The sequence below is a fragment of the Clinocottus analis genome, unplaced genomic scaffold (genome assembly GCF_023055335.1).
Source record: "Clinocottus analis isolate CAN_PGR_092001 unplaced genomic scaffold, fCliAna1.0.p SCAF_24, whole genome shotgun sequence".
Taxonomy (NCBI): domain Eukaryota; kingdom Metazoa; phylum Chordata; class Actinopteri; order Perciformes; family Cottidae; genus Clinocottus; species Clinocottus analis.
The window spans coordinates 60,662-81,751 of NW_027175976.1; the positions used below are offsets into that span (position 1 = coordinate 60,662).

At 47.7% G+C, this 21,090-nt stretch overlaps 2 protein-coding genes across 2 annotated transcripts; both read right to left on the bottom strand.

The window, feature by feature from the left end:
- Positions 1-1,324: 1,324 nt before the first annotated feature.
- Positions 1,325-13,055, bottom strand: LOC137794018 (protein EFR3 homolog B-like). The gene is made up of 23 exons (XM_068590560.1): positions 12,887-13,055; positions 12,611-12,730; positions 10,134-10,210; positions 9,709-9,836; positions 9,453-9,603; positions 9,185-9,306; positions 8,885-9,034; positions 8,457-8,552; positions 6,477-6,555; positions 6,259-6,394; positions 5,442-5,594; positions 5,218-5,329; positions 5,054-5,105; positions 4,805-4,977; positions 4,128-4,203; positions 3,802-3,963; positions 3,593-3,724; positions 3,427-3,494; positions 3,093-3,226; positions 2,928-3,019; positions 2,175-2,223; positions 1,981-2,090; positions 1,325-1,733 (listed from the first exon to the last, which is right to left on the bottom strand). The coding sequence occupies exons 1-23, from the start codon at positions 13,053-13,055 to the stop codon at positions 1,599-1,601; spliced, it is 2,676 nt and encodes an 891-aa protein (XP_068446661.1). The 3' UTR covers positions 1,325-1,598.
- Positions 13,056-14,686: 1,631 nt separating this feature from the next.
- cdk15 (cyclin-dependent kinase 15) lies at positions 14,687-21,062 on the bottom strand. The gene is made up of 13 exons (XM_068590702.1): positions 20,910-21,062; positions 20,484-20,645; positions 20,085-20,179; positions 19,830-19,909; positions 19,099-19,193; positions 18,903-18,965; positions 17,219-17,342; positions 16,939-17,059; positions 16,471-16,564; positions 16,080-16,143; positions 15,658-15,706; positions 15,064-15,206; positions 14,687-14,929 (listed from the first exon to the last, which is right to left on the bottom strand). The coding sequence occupies exons 1-13, from the start codon at positions 21,060-21,062 to the stop codon at positions 14,808-14,810; spliced, it is 1,365 nt and encodes a 454-aa protein (XP_068446803.1). The 3' UTR covers positions 14,687-14,807.
- Between the last annotated feature and the right edge of the window lie 28 nt (positions 21,063-21,090).

Consider the following 21,090-nt stretch of genomic DNA (forward strand, 5'->3'; position numbering starts at 1 on the left):
ACACACACACACACATAGACACACACACAGACACATATACACACACACCCACACACACACACACACCCACACACACACACACACCCACACATAGACACACACACACACACACACACACATAGACACACACACACACACACACACACACATAGACACACACACACACACACACACACACACACACACACACATAGACACACACGCTCACACACACACACACACACACACACACACACACACACACACACACACACACACACACACACACACACACTCACACACACACACACACACACACACACACACACATACACACACACCCACACACACACACACCAACACGCTGCTGGAGGCAACACAGTAAAAGCGTAATACTAAGAAATGTCTTAAAAATATAGTCTTAATTTGACAATAAAAGAGGATTTTATTAAAAACACTGTAATATTGTTAAGAACATGTATATTTAAAAAGTCACAACATTTGGAAGGAATATTTTGTTATTGAGCAGGAAAAGTCCTTATTTTAAAGATGTATCGCTACTTTTAGAAGAAGTGATGTCAGCCGGTTGTGTTGCAGCTGCAGGACATTTTATTCATGTTCTTCACTGCAGCTCTGAGGTCTCATGACACAACAACATCCTCGTAGCCGGAGCGTGAGGAAGAAGTGCAGCGGCGTTGAAGACGATCATCGCCAGCCGACTGACCAGCTCCACCTGCTGAGCCAACAGAAGTCCCTCCACACTCAAAATACATGCTGTCTATACACAGAGTTCCCATGATGCATCTGGATACAGGGGTTTTTAAGACCTGCAGCCCTGTTGGTGCAGCAGCATCGTCTACATTTACCCGGCAGAGAGGAAGCGCGTGCAGCAGGTCTCACCGTCTGGAGGGTGGAGCAGCAGGAAGATGGAGCTTTGCAGATGGAGGTCAGTGATGACCCAGTCTGGTCTCTGCTCTCTGGGACTGCTGTGTGTTTCTCAACATATTGATACATATTACATTTCAAAGAACTTGTCTCATTCTATTTGTGTGTATATGAAACAGCAGGTCCCTGTACACCATGACAAGAAAAGTTTACCTTTTTGTTTCAAAATGTGTTTGCTTCCATATTTAAATCTGATGTTAGATCCCTCAGGAGAAAAACATTCCTACAGTCCTTCACTCAGAGCCAGTTGTTTATTTCAGTTGTTTATTTTGATACAGCTGCAGTAAACAAGAGGGCGTGTGTCTTCATACATACATGATGAAGGTATGAACCAGACAAGATGGCGTCACCCAGGATATCTGGGACTTCCACAACTTGGAGAAAGCAGCACTCCTGGTTATTTCAGCGATGACTGGTGAAACAGTGTTTCTTAAAAATGATTGAATTAAATGAAGACAACAGGTTAACCACTTCTTGGAGAAATACTTTTAAGTAGAACATATGTACTCAAGGAAACAGGTTAAGGAGCTCTTTCTTAAGGGTTTTTAAAGTAAGAAACAAATACACTGAACATCCTGCATGCAGGTTTGCCTTCTTCATCTCAAACAGAGATATTTCAAACAGACAACAGAAGGTGGAGTCAGAAGAGCAGCATCTAACCACCGAGCTCACGTCTAATAGACACACAGGTCAGGGAACTTCATCTCGTAGAGCGGAGTGGAGCGAGGCGGCGAGTGTCCAGACGGAGACGGAGGAGGACGCACGATCAGATGGAAGACCTGGTCCAGTTTAGCGTGAAGCAGAGACGCCTGCAAAGACAACACGAAGGATCACGGACAGGTTCACCTCATCCACAGCTGCTGCTTCCTCATGCGCTGCAGGGTGAGCAGCCCAGAGCATCGGGACTGAAAGCTCGGCCTGCTGGGAGGACTAGCAGCTTGCTTATGGACAAAAGACATCGTCACACGCGATGTGTTCAAGGACCCTCGTAAAGATGAAAAGCATGATGATCGTGAGGTTTTGAAGTGTTTCTACGGCGTCTCAGAGGTCACTCACCCTGGATCCACAGTGAGCGGCGATCTCCTCAAAGGGAGCCGTCTGAAACCTCTCCACCACCTTCATCCTCTTCCTCCTCACCTCCTCCTCTTCCTCACCGCCTCTGTCTTCTGCACAAGAACATGTTTTAGTTCTCAGTCACACTGGCGGATCGCTGCGACCCTGAGAAGCTCAGAACGGCTGCTCCTCCTCACCGAAGGTGCTCTTTAGGGTCTCGAAGGTGATCTGCTCCGTCTGAGGGTTCTACAGGAGAGAGAGACGGGTTCATCAGGCAGAGAGACAGGTGCTGAGACAGACAGGTGGAGAGACAGGTAGGGAGACAGACAGGTGGAGAGACAGGTAGGGAGACAGACAGGTGGAGAGACAGGTAGGGAGACAGACAGGTAGAGAGACAGACAGGTAGAGAGACAGGTAGGGAGACAGACAGGTAGAGAGACAGACAGGTGGAGAGACAGACAGGTAGAGAGACAGGTAGGGAGACAGACAGGTAGGGAGACAGACAGGTGGAGAGACAGACAGGTAGAGAGACAGGTAGGGAGACAGACAGGTGGAGAGACAGACAGGTAGGGAGACAGACAGGTAGAGAGACAGACAGGTGGAGAGACAGACAGGTAGAGAGACAGACAAGTAGAGAGACAGACAGGTAGAGAGACAGGTAGAGAGACAGACAGGTGGAGAGACAGACAGGTGGAGAGACAGACAGGTAGAGAGACAGACAGGTGGAGAGACAGACAGGTAGAGAGACAGACAGGTAGAGAGACAGACAGGTGGAGAGACAGACAGGTAGAGAGACAGACAGGTAGAGAGACAGACAGGTGGAGAGACAGACAAGTGGAGAGACAGACAGGTAGAGAGACAGACAGGTAGAGAGACAGACAGGTGGAGAGACAGACAAGTGGAGAGACAGACAGGTAGAGAGACAGACAGGTAGAGAGACAGACAGGTACCTGCTCTGCATCAGGACAGTACTGAGGGTCCATGTCGATCTGCAGAGAGACGACGTCTCCGATACTTTTCCTCCTCGACAGCCGGTCCTCATCTAAAACACACAAGTGTAGTAATACTCCCTGAATACTCGTGGTACACACATATGTATATATACTGGTATGTACCTGTTATCTGAGGAGTGTACGGCGTGTTGAAGCGTTCCGTGTGAGCGCTGTAGCTGCTTCCTGTCAGAGCCTCGTTGATCACTGATTGGATGAAGAGAAACGCTTCATCCACCTTCAGCTCACCTACAGGAAGACTGACACACACACACACACACACACACACACACACGCACGCACGCACACACGCACGCACGCACGCACACACACACACACACACACACACACACACGCACGCACGCACGCACACACACACACACACACACACACACACACTGAGTGAACACCTAACACCTTTCCATCAGACCCACTGAGAAGGTTCCTCAGGTAACTTTACCTGTGTGTGTCAGAGAAAACCTCTTCAGGCAGCAGGTGAGTCGCGTTGCTCTGACGACCCTCTATCACCTGCGGAGAAACAAGAGGTACACGTTGTACTTTTTACTGCACTATGCGTCTGTATTGTACTGCTCAGTGAACAGTACTTCCAGGGCGTGGTACCTCACCTGTGTGACGTGCTGCTGCAGCGCTGGAGGCGGGCCGAGTCGGGACAACAGGTGGAGGAAGGCGGCGCAGACGGCGTGAACGCCACAGCGGTTGAACACCGACAGACGCTCCTCATTGGACAACGCCAGCTCCTGACCGGCCAATCACAAGAGAGGATGATCAATCAGAGTACGCTGTTGTTGTTGTCATTGTGATCACAGGAGATTACCTGCAGAGCGAGGACCAGTCGGATCAGGTCCACCACCACCTCCTCATTGGCCAATTCCACACCCACGACCGCCAATAATGTGAAGAGGGCCTGGTAGTGGCCCCGCCCACTGCTCTCCTCCTTACAGGTGAGGTAGACGTGCCGGTAGAGACGCTGAGCGTGCTGCAGGTCAAAGACAGAAAAATAGTTTTTTATATGAATATGTATTAAAAAAAGATGCAGGTAACAGATGCATATATATATATATATATATATATATATATATATATATATATATATATATATATATATATATATATATATATATAATGCTTCTGCATCCTCACCTTCCTGATGAACAGGTTGTCCTGTCGAGAGCACCGGTCCTCCTTCAGCTCCAATGCCGACACGTCGATCGCCACACTGAACACAGACAGGTCGTTACCACAGACAGGTCGTTACCACAGACAGGTCGTGTAGAAGCTGCTCTAAGGGGCGGTGTTACCTACTCTAAAGGAGCGGGGTTACCTGCTCTAAAGGAGCAGGGTTACCTGCTCTAAGGGGCGGTGTTACCTGCTCTAAAGGAGCGGGGTTACCTGCTCTAAGGGGCGGTGTTACCTGCTCTAAAGGAGCGGGGTTACCTGCTCTAAGGGGCGGTGTTACCTGCTCTAAAGGAGCGGTGTTACCTGCTCTAAGGGGCGGTGTTACCTGCTCTAAAGGAGCAGGGTTACCTGCTCTAAGGGGCGGTGTTACCTGCTCTAAGGGGCGGTGTTACCTGCTCTAAAGGAGCGGGGTTACCTGCTCTAAAGGAGCGGGGTTACCTGCTCTAAAGGAGCGGGGTTACCTGCTCTAAGGGGCGGTGTTACCTGCTCTAAAGGAGCAGGGTTACCTGCTCTAAGGGGCGGTGTTACCTACTCTAAAGGAGCAGGGTTACCTGCTCTAAGGGGCGGTGTTACCTACTCTAAAGGAGCAGGGTTACCTGCTCTAAGGGGCGGTGTTACCTACTCTAAAGGGGCGGGGTTACCTGGTGCAGGTGAGTCTGCCGGCGTTGTTGCGTCTGTCGATGAGCGAGGTGAGGATGGAGAGGACCAGCAGGCGGATCTCAGGGTCCTCCATCAGGGTGAAGGATAGCAGAGGCTCCAGGAAGGAGGAAGGCAACGCCGTCAACAGGTTACTGCTGACATACCGCTCTGATACCTGGGGGGATGTCGTGTACCTTGATACTCTCTTCTTCCGTGTGTCATATTCATTTCAATAAAGGTTCTGGACTCACCTGCAGCAGAGACTTCAGCAGCATCACCTGGATCATCCTGCTGCCTTCAAACCTGAGACACAAACCTCACCTTTAAAAATGTTTCACCCTTTTAAAGGAATACACACTCAAGTTGAAATTATATTTTAGTGTATCCATTGTGATGGTGGTGAGGTCGCCTGTACCCGGCGTTGGGCGACCCCAGGGCGGGGTAGATCCCAGGAACAGGGATCTTCCCCATGATGAAGAGCATGACCTCTGACCTCTGGTACACAGGAAGAGTGTTGGCAAAGGATCCTGGACAGAAACACAGCTTCAGATGAAGCTATTCAACAACAACAACAACAACAACAACAACAACAATGACAACAACAATCACAACAACAATGACAACAACAAAGGGACTCACCAATAGTCTGGATGACGGCGTCCTGCAGCGTCTTCTCCTCAGACGAGGTGGTTGTGCGTTTCCCGGCGTTGTCGTAGTAACCTGTCAGCTGGTAGTCCACGCTCTGCCGAAGCTGTCGCAGCAACGTGTTGAACACCTCCAGCACGGTGGGCCCTGAAGGCCACACGGAGACAGGGTTGTGTTCAAGGTCTGAAAGGTCCTCTACCATGGTCGCCTTCTGGAATCCATCCAGCATTGACCCTGAAGGGACTGACCTACAGACCAGAAGGGACTGGCCTCCAGACCCTGAAGGGACTGACCTACAGACCAGAAGGGACTGGCCTCCAGACCCTGAAGGGACTGACCTACAGACCAGAAGGGACTGACCTACAGACCCAAAAGGGCCTGATCTACAAACCCAAAAGGGACTGACCTACAGACCAGAAGGGACTGGCCTCCAGACCCTGAAGGGACTGACCTACAGACCAGAAGGGACTGGCCTCCAGACCCTGAAGGGACTGACCTACAGGCCAGAAGGGACTGGCCTCCAGACCCTGAAGGGACTGACCTACAGACCAGAAGGGACTGGCCTCCAGACCCTGAAGGGACTGACCTACAGACCAGAAGGGACTGACCTACAGACCCAAAAGGGCCTGATCTACAAACCCAAAAGGGACTGACCTACAGACCAGAAGGGACTGGCCTCCAGACCCTGAAGGGACTGACCTACAGACCCTGAAGGGACTGGCCTCCAGACCCTGAAGGGACTGACCTACAGGCCAGAAGGGACTGGCCTACAGACCAGAAGGGACTGACCTACAGACCAGAAGGGACTGACCTACAGACCCAGTGGCCTCGATGACCGCGGCTTCAGACAGAACCTCGACGATCCCGGCTCGGACCGAAGCCGGACTCCTGCTGTTGGCGTCCAGGTGACCCAGCAGCTGCTGGATCACCAGGTGTGAATGCTGGGACTGAGGAGAATAAAACTATGTTCAGGTATCAGTGAAATAAAGGAAGTACACGCCGCTACTGTGTTCCCGTCAGAGTACTCACCTGGATGGAGTACATGATGATCTGAAAACACTGAACAGCGAAGCTTCGTCCTTCCCAGAGACTGTGACTGTCCAAGTGCCTTGAAACACACAGAGAGTACTGGATGTGTACTGGATGTGTACTGGATGTGTACTGGATGTGTACTGGATGTATACTGGATGTGTACTGGATGTGCACTACTGATGTATTATGACCGGGGATACGACCAGTACTAGTAGTACTACTACTGGTTCTGCAATTATAACTGCTTCCCGCTCCACCCTGAAGCACTGTGCGACCAGCTGTCTCCGGTGTTCACTGACATTTTCAACACCTCCCTGGAGACATGCCACGTCCCAGCCTGCTTCAAGGCCTCCACCATCATTCCCGTCCCCAAAAACCCAGGATCTCAGGACTCAATGACGACAGGCCCGTCGCCCTGGCCTCTGTGGTCATGAAGTCTTTTGAGCGCCTGGTCCTGTCCCACCTCAAAGACATCACCGACCCTCTGCTGGCCCCCCTGCAGTTTGCCTACAGAGCCAACAGGTCTGCAGACGATGCAGTCAACATGGCCCTGCACTTCATCCTCCAGCATCTGGACTCCCCAGGAACCTACGCCAGGGTCCTGTTTGTGGACTTCAGCTCTGCTTTTAACACCATCATCCCGTCCCTGCTGCAGGACAAGCTCTCCGAGCTGCACGTGCCAGACTCCACCTGCAGGTGGATCACAGACTTCCTGTCTGACAGGAAGCAGCATGTGAAGCTGGGGAAACACGTCTCTGGCTTTAGGACCACCAGCACCGGTTCCCCCCAAGGCTGCGTTCTTTCCCCTCTGCTCTTCTCGCTGTACACCAACAGCTGCACCTCCAGTCACCAGCCCGTCAAGCTCCTGAAGTTCGCGGACGACACCACCCTCATCGGTCTGATGAGTCCGCCTACAGGGGGGAGACTGAGCACCTGGTGACCTGGTGCAGCAGAACAACCTGGAGCTCAACGCTCTGAAAACAGTGGAGATGGTTGTGGACTTCAGGAAGAGCACCCTGGACACAAACTCTTCGAGTCCCTTCCCTCTGGCAGGAGGCTGAGGTCCATCAGGACCAGGACCTCCAGCCACACTAACAGTTTCTACCCAGCAGCAGTCGGGCTCATCAACAGAACCAGGTCCACTGACTGACTCTGTCTCCCCCACGACCTTCCCTCCTCTCCTCCTCTCCTTCTCTCCTTCTCTCCCTTCTCTCCCTTCTCTCCTTCTCTCCCTTCTCTCCTTCTCTCCCTTCTCTCCCTTCTCTCCTTCTCTCCCTTCTCTCCTTCTCTCCTTCTCTCCTTCTCTCCTTCTCTCCTTCTCTCCCTTCTCTCCTTCTCTCCTTCTCTCCCTTCTCTCCCTTCTCTCCCTTCTCTCCTTCTCTCCCTTCTCTCCTTCTCTCCTTCTCTCCTTCTCTCCTTCTCTCCTTCTCTCCCTTCTCTCCTTCTCTCCTTCTCTCCCTTCTCTCCCTTCTCTCCCTTCTCTCCTTCTCTCCTTCTCTCCTTCTCTCCTTCTCTCCCTTCTCTCCCTTCTCTCCTTCTCTCCCTTCTCTCCTTCTCTCCTTCTCTCCTTCTCTCCTTCTCTCCCTTCTCTCCTTCTCTCCCCTGCACATCTGTCCACATCGCACATTCAAGGTCACTCTCCACTTTACTCATCACCTCACTTTAAACATTCATTACCTCATTCTGTGCACTTTACTTACCTTTACTCTTATTATTATTATCATTATTGATTCTTACCCCTTTATTTTTATTTTACTTGCATCGTTACTTATTTACTGCACATTTACTGCATTTACTTTTTTTTATTTTTTTAATCCAAATGTTTATACTTTCACTTGTACAGTTAAATATTCCTTGTTGTTGTTGTTGTTGTTGTTGTTGTGTTTTATGATGCACCCTCCGCCAAGACAAATTCCTCGTTTGTAATAACTTACGTGGCAATAAAACGTTTCTGATTCTGATTCTGGGACTACTTACATCAGCACAGGTCTGATCGCGTTGTTGATGTTTCCATAAGCAGCTCGTCCCAACAACTCCCTGAAACACACCTCTGTCTGCTCTGCTGGAGACCCACTGCACGCACACACACACACACACACGCACGCACGCACGCGCGCGCGCACGCACGCACGCACGCACACACACGCACGCACGCACGCACGCACGCACGCACGCACGCACGCACGCACGCACGCACGCACAGACACACACATAATATTATTATTTAAGTATAGTTCAGCCAACCAAACTCAATGGAATTTTATGTGTATTTAAGAAAAAGTAAAGTTTTCTGTGTTAATTTAACTGCACAAATGTATTTCCAGTGCGCGTGTGTGTGAGTGTACTTACCAGTGTGTGTGTGTGTGTGTGTGTGTGTGTGTGTGTGTGTGTGTGTGTGTGTGTACCTGCCGGTGTGTGTGTGCTGCTGCAGGTTGACCAGCAGAGCGGGGACGATCTGCTCCATGTGTCGGGGCTCCCAGATGTTCACCTGCAGCTCGTCGTCCACCGTCTTCCTGACCACGCCCTGCAGCCCCCGGATCCCCGACACCCGGATCCTACACACACGTACACACACACACACACACACACACACACACACACACACACACACACACACACACACACACACACTTTAATCTCTGGTAATTTAATAATCCCACAGAGAAAAAAGTATTTTATTTTCCGAAGCTGCAGTGAAGACGGACTTGTTGCGCGTGTCGTTGTCGTCATGTTGCGAGTGACACATCTCACTGAAGCGCGACACAAAGAAGTCGTAGCTGCGGTGGTACGACGCCGTGTCCTCCTCGATGTTGGCGAACTTTACAAACTGCAGGAGTTAAAGGATTTTACATCAGGACTCGAGATGAAACACCTGCACACAGATACGTACATGCAGCACACAGTACAGTACACAGTACACACAGTACAGTACACAGTACACACAGTACAGTACACAGTACACACAGTACTCACAGAGCTGGTGGCCAGGATGTGGAGGTGTGGCCTGTCGGCCTCCAGCAGCAGACGCAGCGTGCTGAGGAAGCTCTCCACCAGCAGGTTGATGCTCTGGCAGTGACACGCCAGCAGCAGCTGCTCCATCGCCTCCATCGCGATGCACACGTAGCTGCAGGCACACCGGCGTCAGGGGTGTGTGTGTGTGTGTGTGTGTGTGTGTGTGTGTGTGTGTGTGTGTGTGTGTGTGTGTGTGTGTGTGTGTGTGTGCACTGACCCGTAGCGGTGGCGGTTCAGCTCTCGGGTCAGTCGCTCCGACAGGTACGCGGCGATGCGGTCCAGTTTCTCCGGAGCCGAAAGAGCGAAGAACGTCAGCTTCTCCATGTTGGCTTTCACCAGCCCATCCTACACACACACACACACACACACACACACACACACACACACACACACACACACACACACACACACACGAGGGAACGATATAATCTTTAGTCCAGCCGACAAACTCAACACGTGTTCATTCATGTGACGGTTCCAGTCTGCTTCGTCCTCTGCGGGCCGCCACCGGGCCGCCACCGGGCCGCCACCGGGCCGCCACAGGGCCGCCACAGGGCCGCCACCGGGCCGCGCCCCTCAGCTTGAGAACCTCTGCATTGACGGGACGCGTTCCAGTGACACTGAATGTTTCTGTGTGTTTACCTCGGGGTCTTCTGGGAAAATGTTGTCGACCAGCCGCTTGTAGCGAGGACGCAGCGCCCAGCAGCAACCGCACACACCTGAACACACACACACACACACACACACACACACACACACACACACACACGCTCAGTTCAGTTCAGCTTCATGATCATCACTCACATCATGTGGCATCGTTCAGCTTCACGTCTTCTTGTGAGCACCCTTTCACAGTAAAACGCTGCCTGTAGATAACAGGAGTGTGTCCTGTGAATTACTGCCGGGCTTTTATTGTGAAAACCGTTCAGTCAACATTTGAAAACAAACATAGACGTTGTATTTTCCTGCAGAGTGGAGCGTGTTCGGACCAAACGAGTTCACATCAACAACAACTCTGTAAACAGGAACAAGTACGCAAACAGATGTTCTTATAAAACAGGACGATTTCAAAATAAAAGCCTGCTTTGAATAAATAAAGATACTTGCAGCCTCATAGTGAGTGTGTGGACTTTACATTTCACCACAGATTTTCTTTAGTTTTTCATCTCACAGTTTTAGGAGATTAAAGGAGAAACACACACACAGAAACACACACACACACACACACACACACACACACACACACACACACACACACACACACACACACACACACTGCAGAAGTAACACTGCGTCTTCAGCGTGTTGTGTGTTCGTATTGTGGAGTTAGCTGCTGCAGGTCGACGGTTCAAATCCCCAGACAGGCATTTTAATTATTATTCAATATTTATTTTTTGAATAATAATAACTTTCTAATTTAATGTTCAATTATTTTACCTTTTAAAATCTGCATGAATCCATTAAAAATACCATGTTCACATCCTGATGAGTTACGTATAATATATTATTATTATTATTATTATTATTATTATTATTATTATTTCACATAGACACAAAAGACTGGACATTTGAAATGCTACGAGCCTTATATTAATATTAATATTTTTTATTATCAAACCTGTAAACAGGATCAGGATGACGATCAGGACAAAAATATATTTTAATATTTTACTTTAAATATTTGTAACATTGTGACATTTTCATCATTTAAAAAACTGCAGCATCAAGTAAACAATAAATTATGATAACAAATGTTCATATTTCTCACCGTACATGAAGACGACTCGTTCAGCTCACATCCACAGTCACCTCCACACACACACACACACACACACACACACACACACACACTCACGCGGTTAATCCTTTACACACACACATACAAACACACACACACATGTTTGCGGTTAATCCTTTACACACACACACACACACACACACACACACACACACACACACACACACACACACACACACACACACACAGACCCCACCTCCTAAATTCATCGTCATGTCTCCTCATTCTGATTAAATTTCAGAATAAAAGACATTTTGGATAATTAAGGTTCCGTATTTGTTATTGTTAAAACTGTTTAATACTGTAGAAAAATACTGTGTGTGTGTGTGTGTGTGTGTGTGTGTGTGTGTGTGTGTGTGTGTGTGTGTGTGTGTGTGTGTGTGTGATCCAGGCCATGTGCAGCAGCTCAGCGCTCTATAATCTGCTCTGGATTTATTCATCATTCCAGCAGAAACAGAAAAAAAAAGAAATCAGGAACCTGCAGAAGTAATACTCTGCTTTTGTAGTACTCAACACAGTACAAGCAGCCCTGTGTACTGCAAGCAGGATACAATACTAAAGTTCCTGGTCTTGATGGTCCTGGTCTTTACAGTCCTGGTCTTGATAGTCCTGGTCTTTATGGTCCTGGTCTTTATGGTCCTGGTCTTGATAGTCCTGGTCTTTATGGTCCTGGTCTTGATAGTCCTGGTCTTTATGGTCCTGGTCTTTATGGTCCTGGTCTTTACGGTCCTGGTCTTGATAGTCCTGGTCTTTATAGTCCTGGTCTTGATAGTCCTGGTCTTGATAGTCCTGGTCTTTATGGTCCTGGTCTTTATGGTCCTGGTCTTGATAGTCCTGGTCTTTATGGTCCTGGTCTTTATGGTCCTGGTCTTTATGGTCCTGGTCTTTATGGTCCTGGTCTTTATGGTCCTGGTCTTTATGGTCCTGGTCTTTATGGTCCTGGTCTTTATAGTCCTGGTCTTTATGGTCCTGGTCTTTATGGTCCTGGTCTTTATGGTCCTGGTCTTAATCACTAACATGTTTCCTGCATTGTTCAGACTGTTTAGGATATACGATGAGTTATTACTCAGAGCAGCAGTATTACTATCAGTGTCAGTAGTAATACTGGCTGTATTACTACTGACACTGATAGTAATACTGGCAGTATTACTATCAGTGTCAGTAGTAATACTGGCAGTATTACTATCAGTGTCAGTAGTAATACTGGCAGTATTACTATCAGTGTCAGTAGTAATACTGGCAGTATTACTATCAGTGTCAGTAGTAATACTGGCAGTATTACTACCAGTGTCAGTAGTAATACTGGCAGTAGTATCTGTACCTCCAGGTCCCTGGTGGTCCAACACAGAGCAGCAGTCCTGCAGCAGCGTCCGAGGACCCTGGGGTACGGTGAAGATGGCGGCGGCCCTCGGCAGCGACAGCCGCCTGTGCATGGTGAGGCCTCTGGGGAAACTGGGCATGCTGGGAAAACTGGGCATGCTGGGTAAACTGGGCATGGTGACTCCTCTGGGGAGACTGGGCATGCTGGGAAAACTGGGCATGCTGGGTAAACTGGGCATGGTGACTCCTCTGGGGAAACTGGGCATGCTGGGAAAACTGGGCATGCTGGGTAAACTGGGCATGGTGACTCCTCTGGGGAGACTGGGCATGCTGGGTAAACTGGGCATGCTGGGGAGACTGGGCATGCTGGGTAAACTGGGCATGGTGACTCCTCTGGGGAGACTGGGCATGCTGGGTAAACTGGGCATGCTGGGGAGACTGGGCATGCTGGGTAAACTGGGCATGCTGGGGAGACTGGGCATGCTGGGTAAACTGGGCATGGTGACTCCTCTGGGGAGACTGGGCATGCTGGGTAAACTGGGAGGAGAAGTGAAAAGCCTTTCACCTCCTGCCTGTACACATTCCTTTACATCTTAACTCCTCCGTCAAGTACAACATTGAGGTACTTGTACTCTAGATATTGTACTTTTAACTGCAGCTTTAGTTACTTTACAGTTTTTACACTTTGTCCAACGACAAGTTTTACTTTTGATACTCTAAAAGTGCTAATACAGGACTTGTACTTTGTATTTTATAGTGGTATTGCGACTTACACTTAAGTACAATATATTAATACTACATTTGCCAAATCAAAACCATATTAAATATTATCGAAACATTTTCTGAAGAATTGTTTGCAAGCACAGAAACAAGAGAAGCAATGCATGCTGGGTAGCATGCACAGCTAGGATTCAATGTACAGAGAGTTTTGATGCGTCTCCTCAAGAGGCTTCAGTTTGGAGTTGACTTGTAGTCCAGCATCAAGCTGAAGGTCATGAGATGTGAGCAAAAGCTCCAGAGCTGGTTCAAAGTCAGGAACGAAAAGAAGTATCAGCAATACCACCGTGTATAAGTACTGCGTTTCAAGCCAAAGTAAACGTGTCTTCAGATACTCATTTACAGAAGTTCACGGAGGTAAAAACACGTCCTACCTTCTGGACCCCGGCGCCGCTCTCTAACCGTCGTTTCTCTCCAACACAGACTTACGTAACATTGCTGAGCTTCCACTGACCCGCAGCTCAGATCCATAATCAATGAGAGCGATCGATAGTTCTGCACGCGCAGCATCGCCACACGCGTCACAGAACCCTTTCTTTGTGAAACTGAGTACATGTGTATCCTGATATATTTTAGAAATACAGTCGAACTGCGTGGTGAGGAACAGAATGGAGCAGTTCAGCAGTTATTAATAGTATTGACATGAATCATTGCTATACCAACACATCTAAGCTCCCTATAAGGCTGTTATGAGATATGATGCTTTAGTGGATCATTCACTCAGATTTGAGGCGTGGTCTGGTAGAGTACACCTGTTCCAGTGGAACGGGTCCCTCAGCACTCTGTCCTGGTGGCCTTGCACATGAGGGCTTCAGGTGCTTTCAAACAGGTTTGTGTCAGTTCCTTCCAGAAAGCAGATTGTTGTTGTGAGAATATTCTTTAGCTCTAAAGGAGAAAAGTATTCAGGTATATATTAAATATTGTATATATTTTCAGTGAAACTCAAACTTCCATCTGGTCTTCCAGGACATAAACTCAGGTGTGTCATGTGATCGCTCTCGTTTGGCGTCTCAAGTCTTCCTCCACGGTCACATGCCAGTCATTCCTCCTCGACTAGATTCTGTCACAGCAGCTTTTAGCCCTGAGGGGGTTTCAGGTGAACAAGGTGAACCTGACCATTTGATGTGTGAATATGGAATAATAGGTCCCTGTACACCCTGACAAGAACTCTTTAGCAAGATTTTCCTTTAAAACTGTGAAAACAAACTCTGCTTTTGCTATCAAACAACCCTCCTCCTAAATGTAAATATAACGTTAAATAAACAATAAAGTTTATTAAATCATCTATTATTGATACATGTTTAGTACAACGCAACAACAAACTTGCATCTTGTTCTTTAGGACATAAACTCAGGTGTGTTGTGTGTTGGCGTTTCTCGTCACAGGCCAGTCAAAGGCTCGTCTCCTCAGGTTGACGGCGGTTAGTTTGCGTTTGTTCTGAGTTTGTTGGACAGCAGCGATAGTCTGCTCTTCCGTCCGGGGTTGAAGACGTCTCTGAGCTCGGTCTCCAGTTGGACACCCGGCACTTTGAAAATGGACACCGCTGAAAAACGGAGAGAAGAAGAAGAGAAATTATTTGTTTTTCATTTATTTTACTACATATTCAAATTTGGTTCTGTTAGCATGCAGCTCTGTTAGCATGTCGCTCTGTTAGCATGTAGCAGTTGATGTTCTTACTGTCCCTGAGGTGCATGATGGGAGGAGGCAGCGTGCTGAAGTACGAGTGCTGCATTGAGTCCTGTGCCGAGATCCGGTCTGTAGGGACCGGCTTCAACATCCTCTGGACCAGGTCCTCGGTCTTATAGGGCAGCTGCTCCAACCTGATCCACCACACATACACACAGATGAGGACCAGAGGAAGACCTGATCCACCGCACATACACACTGATGAGGACCAGAGGAAGACCTGATCCACCAAACAAACACACTGATGAGGACCAGAGGAAGACCTGATCCACCACACATACACACAGATGAGGACCAGAGGAAGACCTGATCCACCAAACAAACACACTGATGAGGACCAGAGGAAGACCTGATCCACCAAACAAACACACTGATGAGGACCAGAGGAAGACCTGATCAACCTGATCCACAGTATGCTTCATGCTAACAAGCTAGCATACTAACAAGCCTGCATGCAGGTTCCAGGCATTAGCATAGTTAACAGTTGACTCCACGTTAGCATGTTAGCATTCGCTACAATAAACCATGCTAAACTCAGTGCTAACCGTTAGCATCCTCTTTTATGATTAAACTTTTATTTCAAACCTTTTCCAAACGTTTCTGAAGCGCTTCGGCTCGGAGAGAAGAAATCGTTCTGAGAGAAGAACAATGAGAGAAATAATATTATTATTATTATTGTTATATGATATGTTACAGATATTAATACTGAGGAAGAGGAGGGACATTCAGCTTAGTATTACATACCTTTGAGAGAATAAAACTACATTATTTTGATGTTTTCATTAAAAATAATAACTTATATTTTCAACGTTGCCTACTTGAGCCGATCGATTGATCAATTAATAATATCGAATTAATCAATACTCAATCTGAGGAAAAGCATCAGGAATATAACATTAACTAAATAAAATGAGACGGAAACTCGTTAAAAGTTATTGAATGAATGAATCAACATAAACAAAGTCTGATGAACGTATGAAAGTATGAACACATGAAGACTGACTGACCGGGTGTGAAGAGCGGCAGCCGGCTGACTCCAGGCCAGCTGGCCTCTGACGGCACGCCCAGCACCTTATGAGCATCATGAGAGTTATGAACATATAGAGAAACATTCATGAAAAGTAATTGACACAAATGAAGTTATACTTAGAAATATTATATCATCGAGACAAACTATTATATACTACGATGTAACATAAACTACATTACAACACAATAAAAAAATTCTCCTTGGAGATTAATAAAGTACTTTTCATTTCATAATACTCAATACAACATCATTCATTATCATCATCATCAACAATAATGATGAACATGATAACAATAATAATAATAATAATAATAATAATAAATATAAATATAAATATAATAAATATAATAATAACAATACTTCCTCACCGTCCAGATCTTCTGGAGTTGTTCGAGCTCCTCAGCGACTCCAGGGAACGCCGGCGCCCCCTGCAGCATTTCCACGAAGATGCAGCCAGCGCCCCTATTCAAACACAGGGAACTTTATTTAAACTTTGTTTAGACACATTAACCCTGTATTAAAATATGGGCAACTTTATTTCAATTTTATTTAAAGGTCAAATCTCCTGATTCAAACATCATAACCTTTATTTATACTTTATTCAAGGTTATAATACTCTATTAATAATACACTTTATTTAAAAATAAATTTAAGTTTTACCAAACTGACTTTCTCTCATTGCATTTCAAATTAAAAGTGTAAAAGTTATGGATACTTTAAAGTATGAATGTGACCGTGTGTGAATAGTATGTCTAGTCATGCTAGTATTACTAGCATGACTAGTATGACTAGTATTACGAGTGTATATTACAGCTGCTTAAAGTCTCATCACTGACCAGATGTCCAGAGCGGTGGAGTAGTCTGTGGACCCCAGCAGGACGTCGGGGGGGCGGTACCACAGCGTCACCACCTCAGAGGAGAACGTCTGACTGGGGACGGACTTAGACCGAGCCAGACCTGAACCCAGAACCACAAGACAGAACCACCAGGGTCCAGTCAAGACCAGCAGAGAGAAGAGCCACCGCTCAGACCGCCATGAAAAACACTTCATGCAGCAGAGGAACATCAGAGACAGCCTTGTTTTAAAGCTTCTTAAAGAGACAGTGTCATCCTAACCGAAGTCGGCCATCTTGAGTTCTCCCAGGTAGCTGATGAGCAGGTTATGAGGCTTAAGGTCTCGGTGGAGGATCCTCCGGCTGTGGATGAAGCACAGAGCTCGCAGCAACTGGAACATGAAGAGCTACAACAACAACAACAACAACAACATAAGTACCACCTTAAAAACCTTTAAAAATAACTTAAAACCCCCAAAACAGACTGTAAACTGCAGGAGTGCAGTTACAAAAAAGTTAAAATATCTGAATACCACCAGAAAAACAAAGCAATTTCTCATAGACTTCTATACAACCAGAGGAGTCGCCCCATGGTGGTCAGGAGAGAGAATGCAGCTTTAACACATGAAGCATAGACTTCTATACAACCAGAGGAGTCGCCCCCTGGTGGTCAGGAGAGAGAATGCAGCTTCAACACATGAAGCATAGACTTCTATACAACCAGAGGAGTCGCCCCCTGGTGGTCAGGAGAGAGAATGCAGCTTTAACACATGAAGCATAGACTTCTATACAACCAGAGGAGTCGCCCCCTGGTGGTCAGGAGAGAGAATGCAGCTTTAACACATGAAGCATAGACTTCTATACAACCAGAGGAGTCGCCCCTGGTGGTCAGGAGAGAGAATGCAGCTTTAACACATGAAGCATAGACTTCTATACAACCAGAGGAGTCGCCCCCTGGTGGTCAGGAGAGAGAATGCAGCTTTAACACATGAAGCATAGACTTCTATACAACCAGAGGAGTCGCCCCTGGTGGTCAGGAGAGAGAATGCAGCTTTAACACATGAAGCATAGACTTCTATACAACCAGAGGAGTCGCCCCTGGTGGTCAGGAGAGAGAATGCAGCTTTAACACATGAAGCATAGACTTCTATACAACCAGAGGAGTCGCCCCCTGGTGGTCAGCAGAGAGAATGCAGCTTTAACACATGAAGCATAGACTTCTATACAACCAGAGGAGTCGCCCCCTGGTGGTCAGGAGAGAGAATGCAGCTTTAACACATGAAGCATAGACTTCTATACAACCAGAGGAGTCGCCCCCTGGTGGTCAGGAGAGAGAATGCAGCTTTAACACATGAAGCATAGACTTCTATACAACCAGAGGAGTCGCCCCCTGGTGGTCAGGAGAGAGAATGCAGCTTTAACACATGAAGCATAGACTTCTATACAACCAGAGGAGTCGCCCCCTGGTGGTCAGGAGAGAGAATGCAGCTTTAACACATGAAGCATAGACTTCTATACAACCAGAGGAGTCGCCCCCTGGTGGTCAGGAGAGAGAATGCAGCTTTAACACATGAAGCATAGACTTCTATACAACCAGAGGAGTTGCCCCCTGGTGGTCAGGAGAGAGAATGCAGCTTTAACTCATGAAGCATAGACTTCTATACAACCAGAGGAGTCGCCCCCTGGTGGTCAGGAGAGAGAATGCAGCTTTAACACATGAAGCATAGACTTCTATACAACCAGAGGAGTCGCCCCCTGGTGGTCAGGAGAGAGAATGCAGCTTTAACACATGAAGCATAGACTTCTATACAACCAGAGGAGTCGCCCCCTGGTGGTCAGGAGAGAGAATGCAGCTTTAACACATGAAGCATAGACTTCTATACAACCAGAGGAGTCGCCCCCTGGTGGTCAGGAGAGAGAATGCAGCTTTAAGAGCAGTGTTCTGTTGGTTAAAGGAGGGAACAAACCCGGACGTTGTGGGAGTGAAGTCCTCCAGGATGTTGGCTCAGGTACTGGGCCAGGTCCGTCTGCTGCAGCAACAGCAGAAGGAGAAACACGAAACATGAAGTTTATTATATTATTGTATCTTATATTGGTATTTAACTACAAGGAGATTAATGAACATAAACATTATTATATTATTATAATTACATTATTTCTTACCACATATTCAAAGACGAATGTCAGAGACTCTCTGGTGTGGATGATGTCGTGGAGGACGACGATGTTGGCGTGTTTCAGACCTTTGAGCAGAGACGCTACACACACACACACACACACGCACACGCGCACACACACACACACACACAAATTAAAACACACGGTAATAAGGGAAAAAAGGGTAAAAACATGTGCATGTGTGTGCGTGTGTGTGTGTGCATGTGTGTGCGTGTGTGTGTGTGTGCGTGCGTGCATGTGTGCGTGCGTGCATGTGTGTGTGTGCGTGCATGTCCGTGCGTGCATGTGTGTGTGTGCGTGCATGTGTGTGTCCGTGCGTGCATGTGTGTGTGCGTGTGTGCATGTGTGCGTGCGTGCATGTGTGTGTGTGCGTGCATGTCCGTGCGTGCATGTGTGCGTGCGTGCATGTGTGTGTCCGTGCGTGCATGTCCGTGCGTGCATGTGTGTGTGCGTGCATGTCCATGCGTGCATGTGTGTGTGCGCGTGCATGTGTGCATGTGTGTGTGTGCGTGCATGTCCGTGCGTGCACGTGTGTGCGTGCATGTGTGTGTGTGCGTGCACGTGCATGTGTGTGTGTGCGTGCACGTGTGTGCGTGCGTGCATGTGTGTGCGTGCGTGCACGTGTGTGCGTGCACGTGTGTGCGTGCACGTGTGTGCGTGCACGTGTGTGCGTGCACGTGTGTGCGTGCACGTGTGTGCGTGCACGTGTGCATCACCCTCTCGGATGGCGGTGAACGGGACGCCCTCCTCCGTCTTCATACGGATCTCCTTCAGAGCAACCAGCTGCCCGTTGATCCTGCACAGCAACATGTACCAAGTACTACATCCTAGTAAAAGTACTTCTGCAGTAGTATTCAGCTCAGCTTTGTATACTTCACGTATACTTTCTATAAAAAGATGCAACATTGTTTTACCTGTGTATAAGTACACAGTGCTTTGTGTGTATAAGTACCTGCTGTGTGTATAAGTACCTGCTGACCCCCTTGTACACCGAGGCGTACGCTCCCTCTCCCAGTTTCTCCAGACTCAGGTACGAGTGAGCCGCCCCAAACTGAAGACCTGGTTTCTGACCAGAGGACCAGAACATCAGGACTCCATTCACATATGCATATCATATTTATATGTATATCATATTTATATTTATATGTATATCATATTTATATGTATATCATATTTATATGTATATCATATTTATATTTATATGTATATCATATTTATATGTATATCATAGTCACATAGAAGTGTGTTCTCACCCAGGTGAAGGTCTGGTGGACAGGTGTGTGTGTTCTCACCCAGGTGAAGGTCTGGTGGACAGGTGTGTGTGTTCTCACCCAGGTGAAGGTCTGGTGGACAGGTGTGTGTGTTCTCACCCAGGTGAAGGTCTCCTGGAGGCGGGTTCCTCCCTGCGGGTCGCTGTTGCTGCGTCCTCGCTGCACTCTGAACCGAGGAGCCTGCAGCGTGTGGAACCAGTGAGACTGAGAGCCGGGGGGGGGCGCGCCAGGGGGGGGCACGCCGGACCGGTCTGGATCCATCTGGACACAGAGAGCACATGAACACGACCGCAAATACTTTAAAAAACACTTAAAATAACAAAGTAGAACAAAAGTACAGTTACTATCACAGAAGTACAGTTACTATAACTGAAGTACAGTTACTATCACAGAAGTACAGTTACTATAACTGAAGTACAGTTACTATCACAGAAGTACAGTTACTATAACTGAAGTACAGTTACTATCACAGAAGTACAGTTACTATAACTGAAGTACAGTTACTATCACAGTTTTCTGAAGTACCTCAGCAGGAGGGAGGGAGGCAGAACTCTTCCTGAAGCTGACCTCCTCCACCTCCTCCACCTCATCCTCGTCTTCTTCCTCCCTCCTTCCTTCGTCCTCCTCCTCTTCCTCACCGCAGCACCAGCTTCTCAGCCACCGACACCAGTCCTCCATCTTCTCTTCTTCCTCTTGCTCTTCCTCT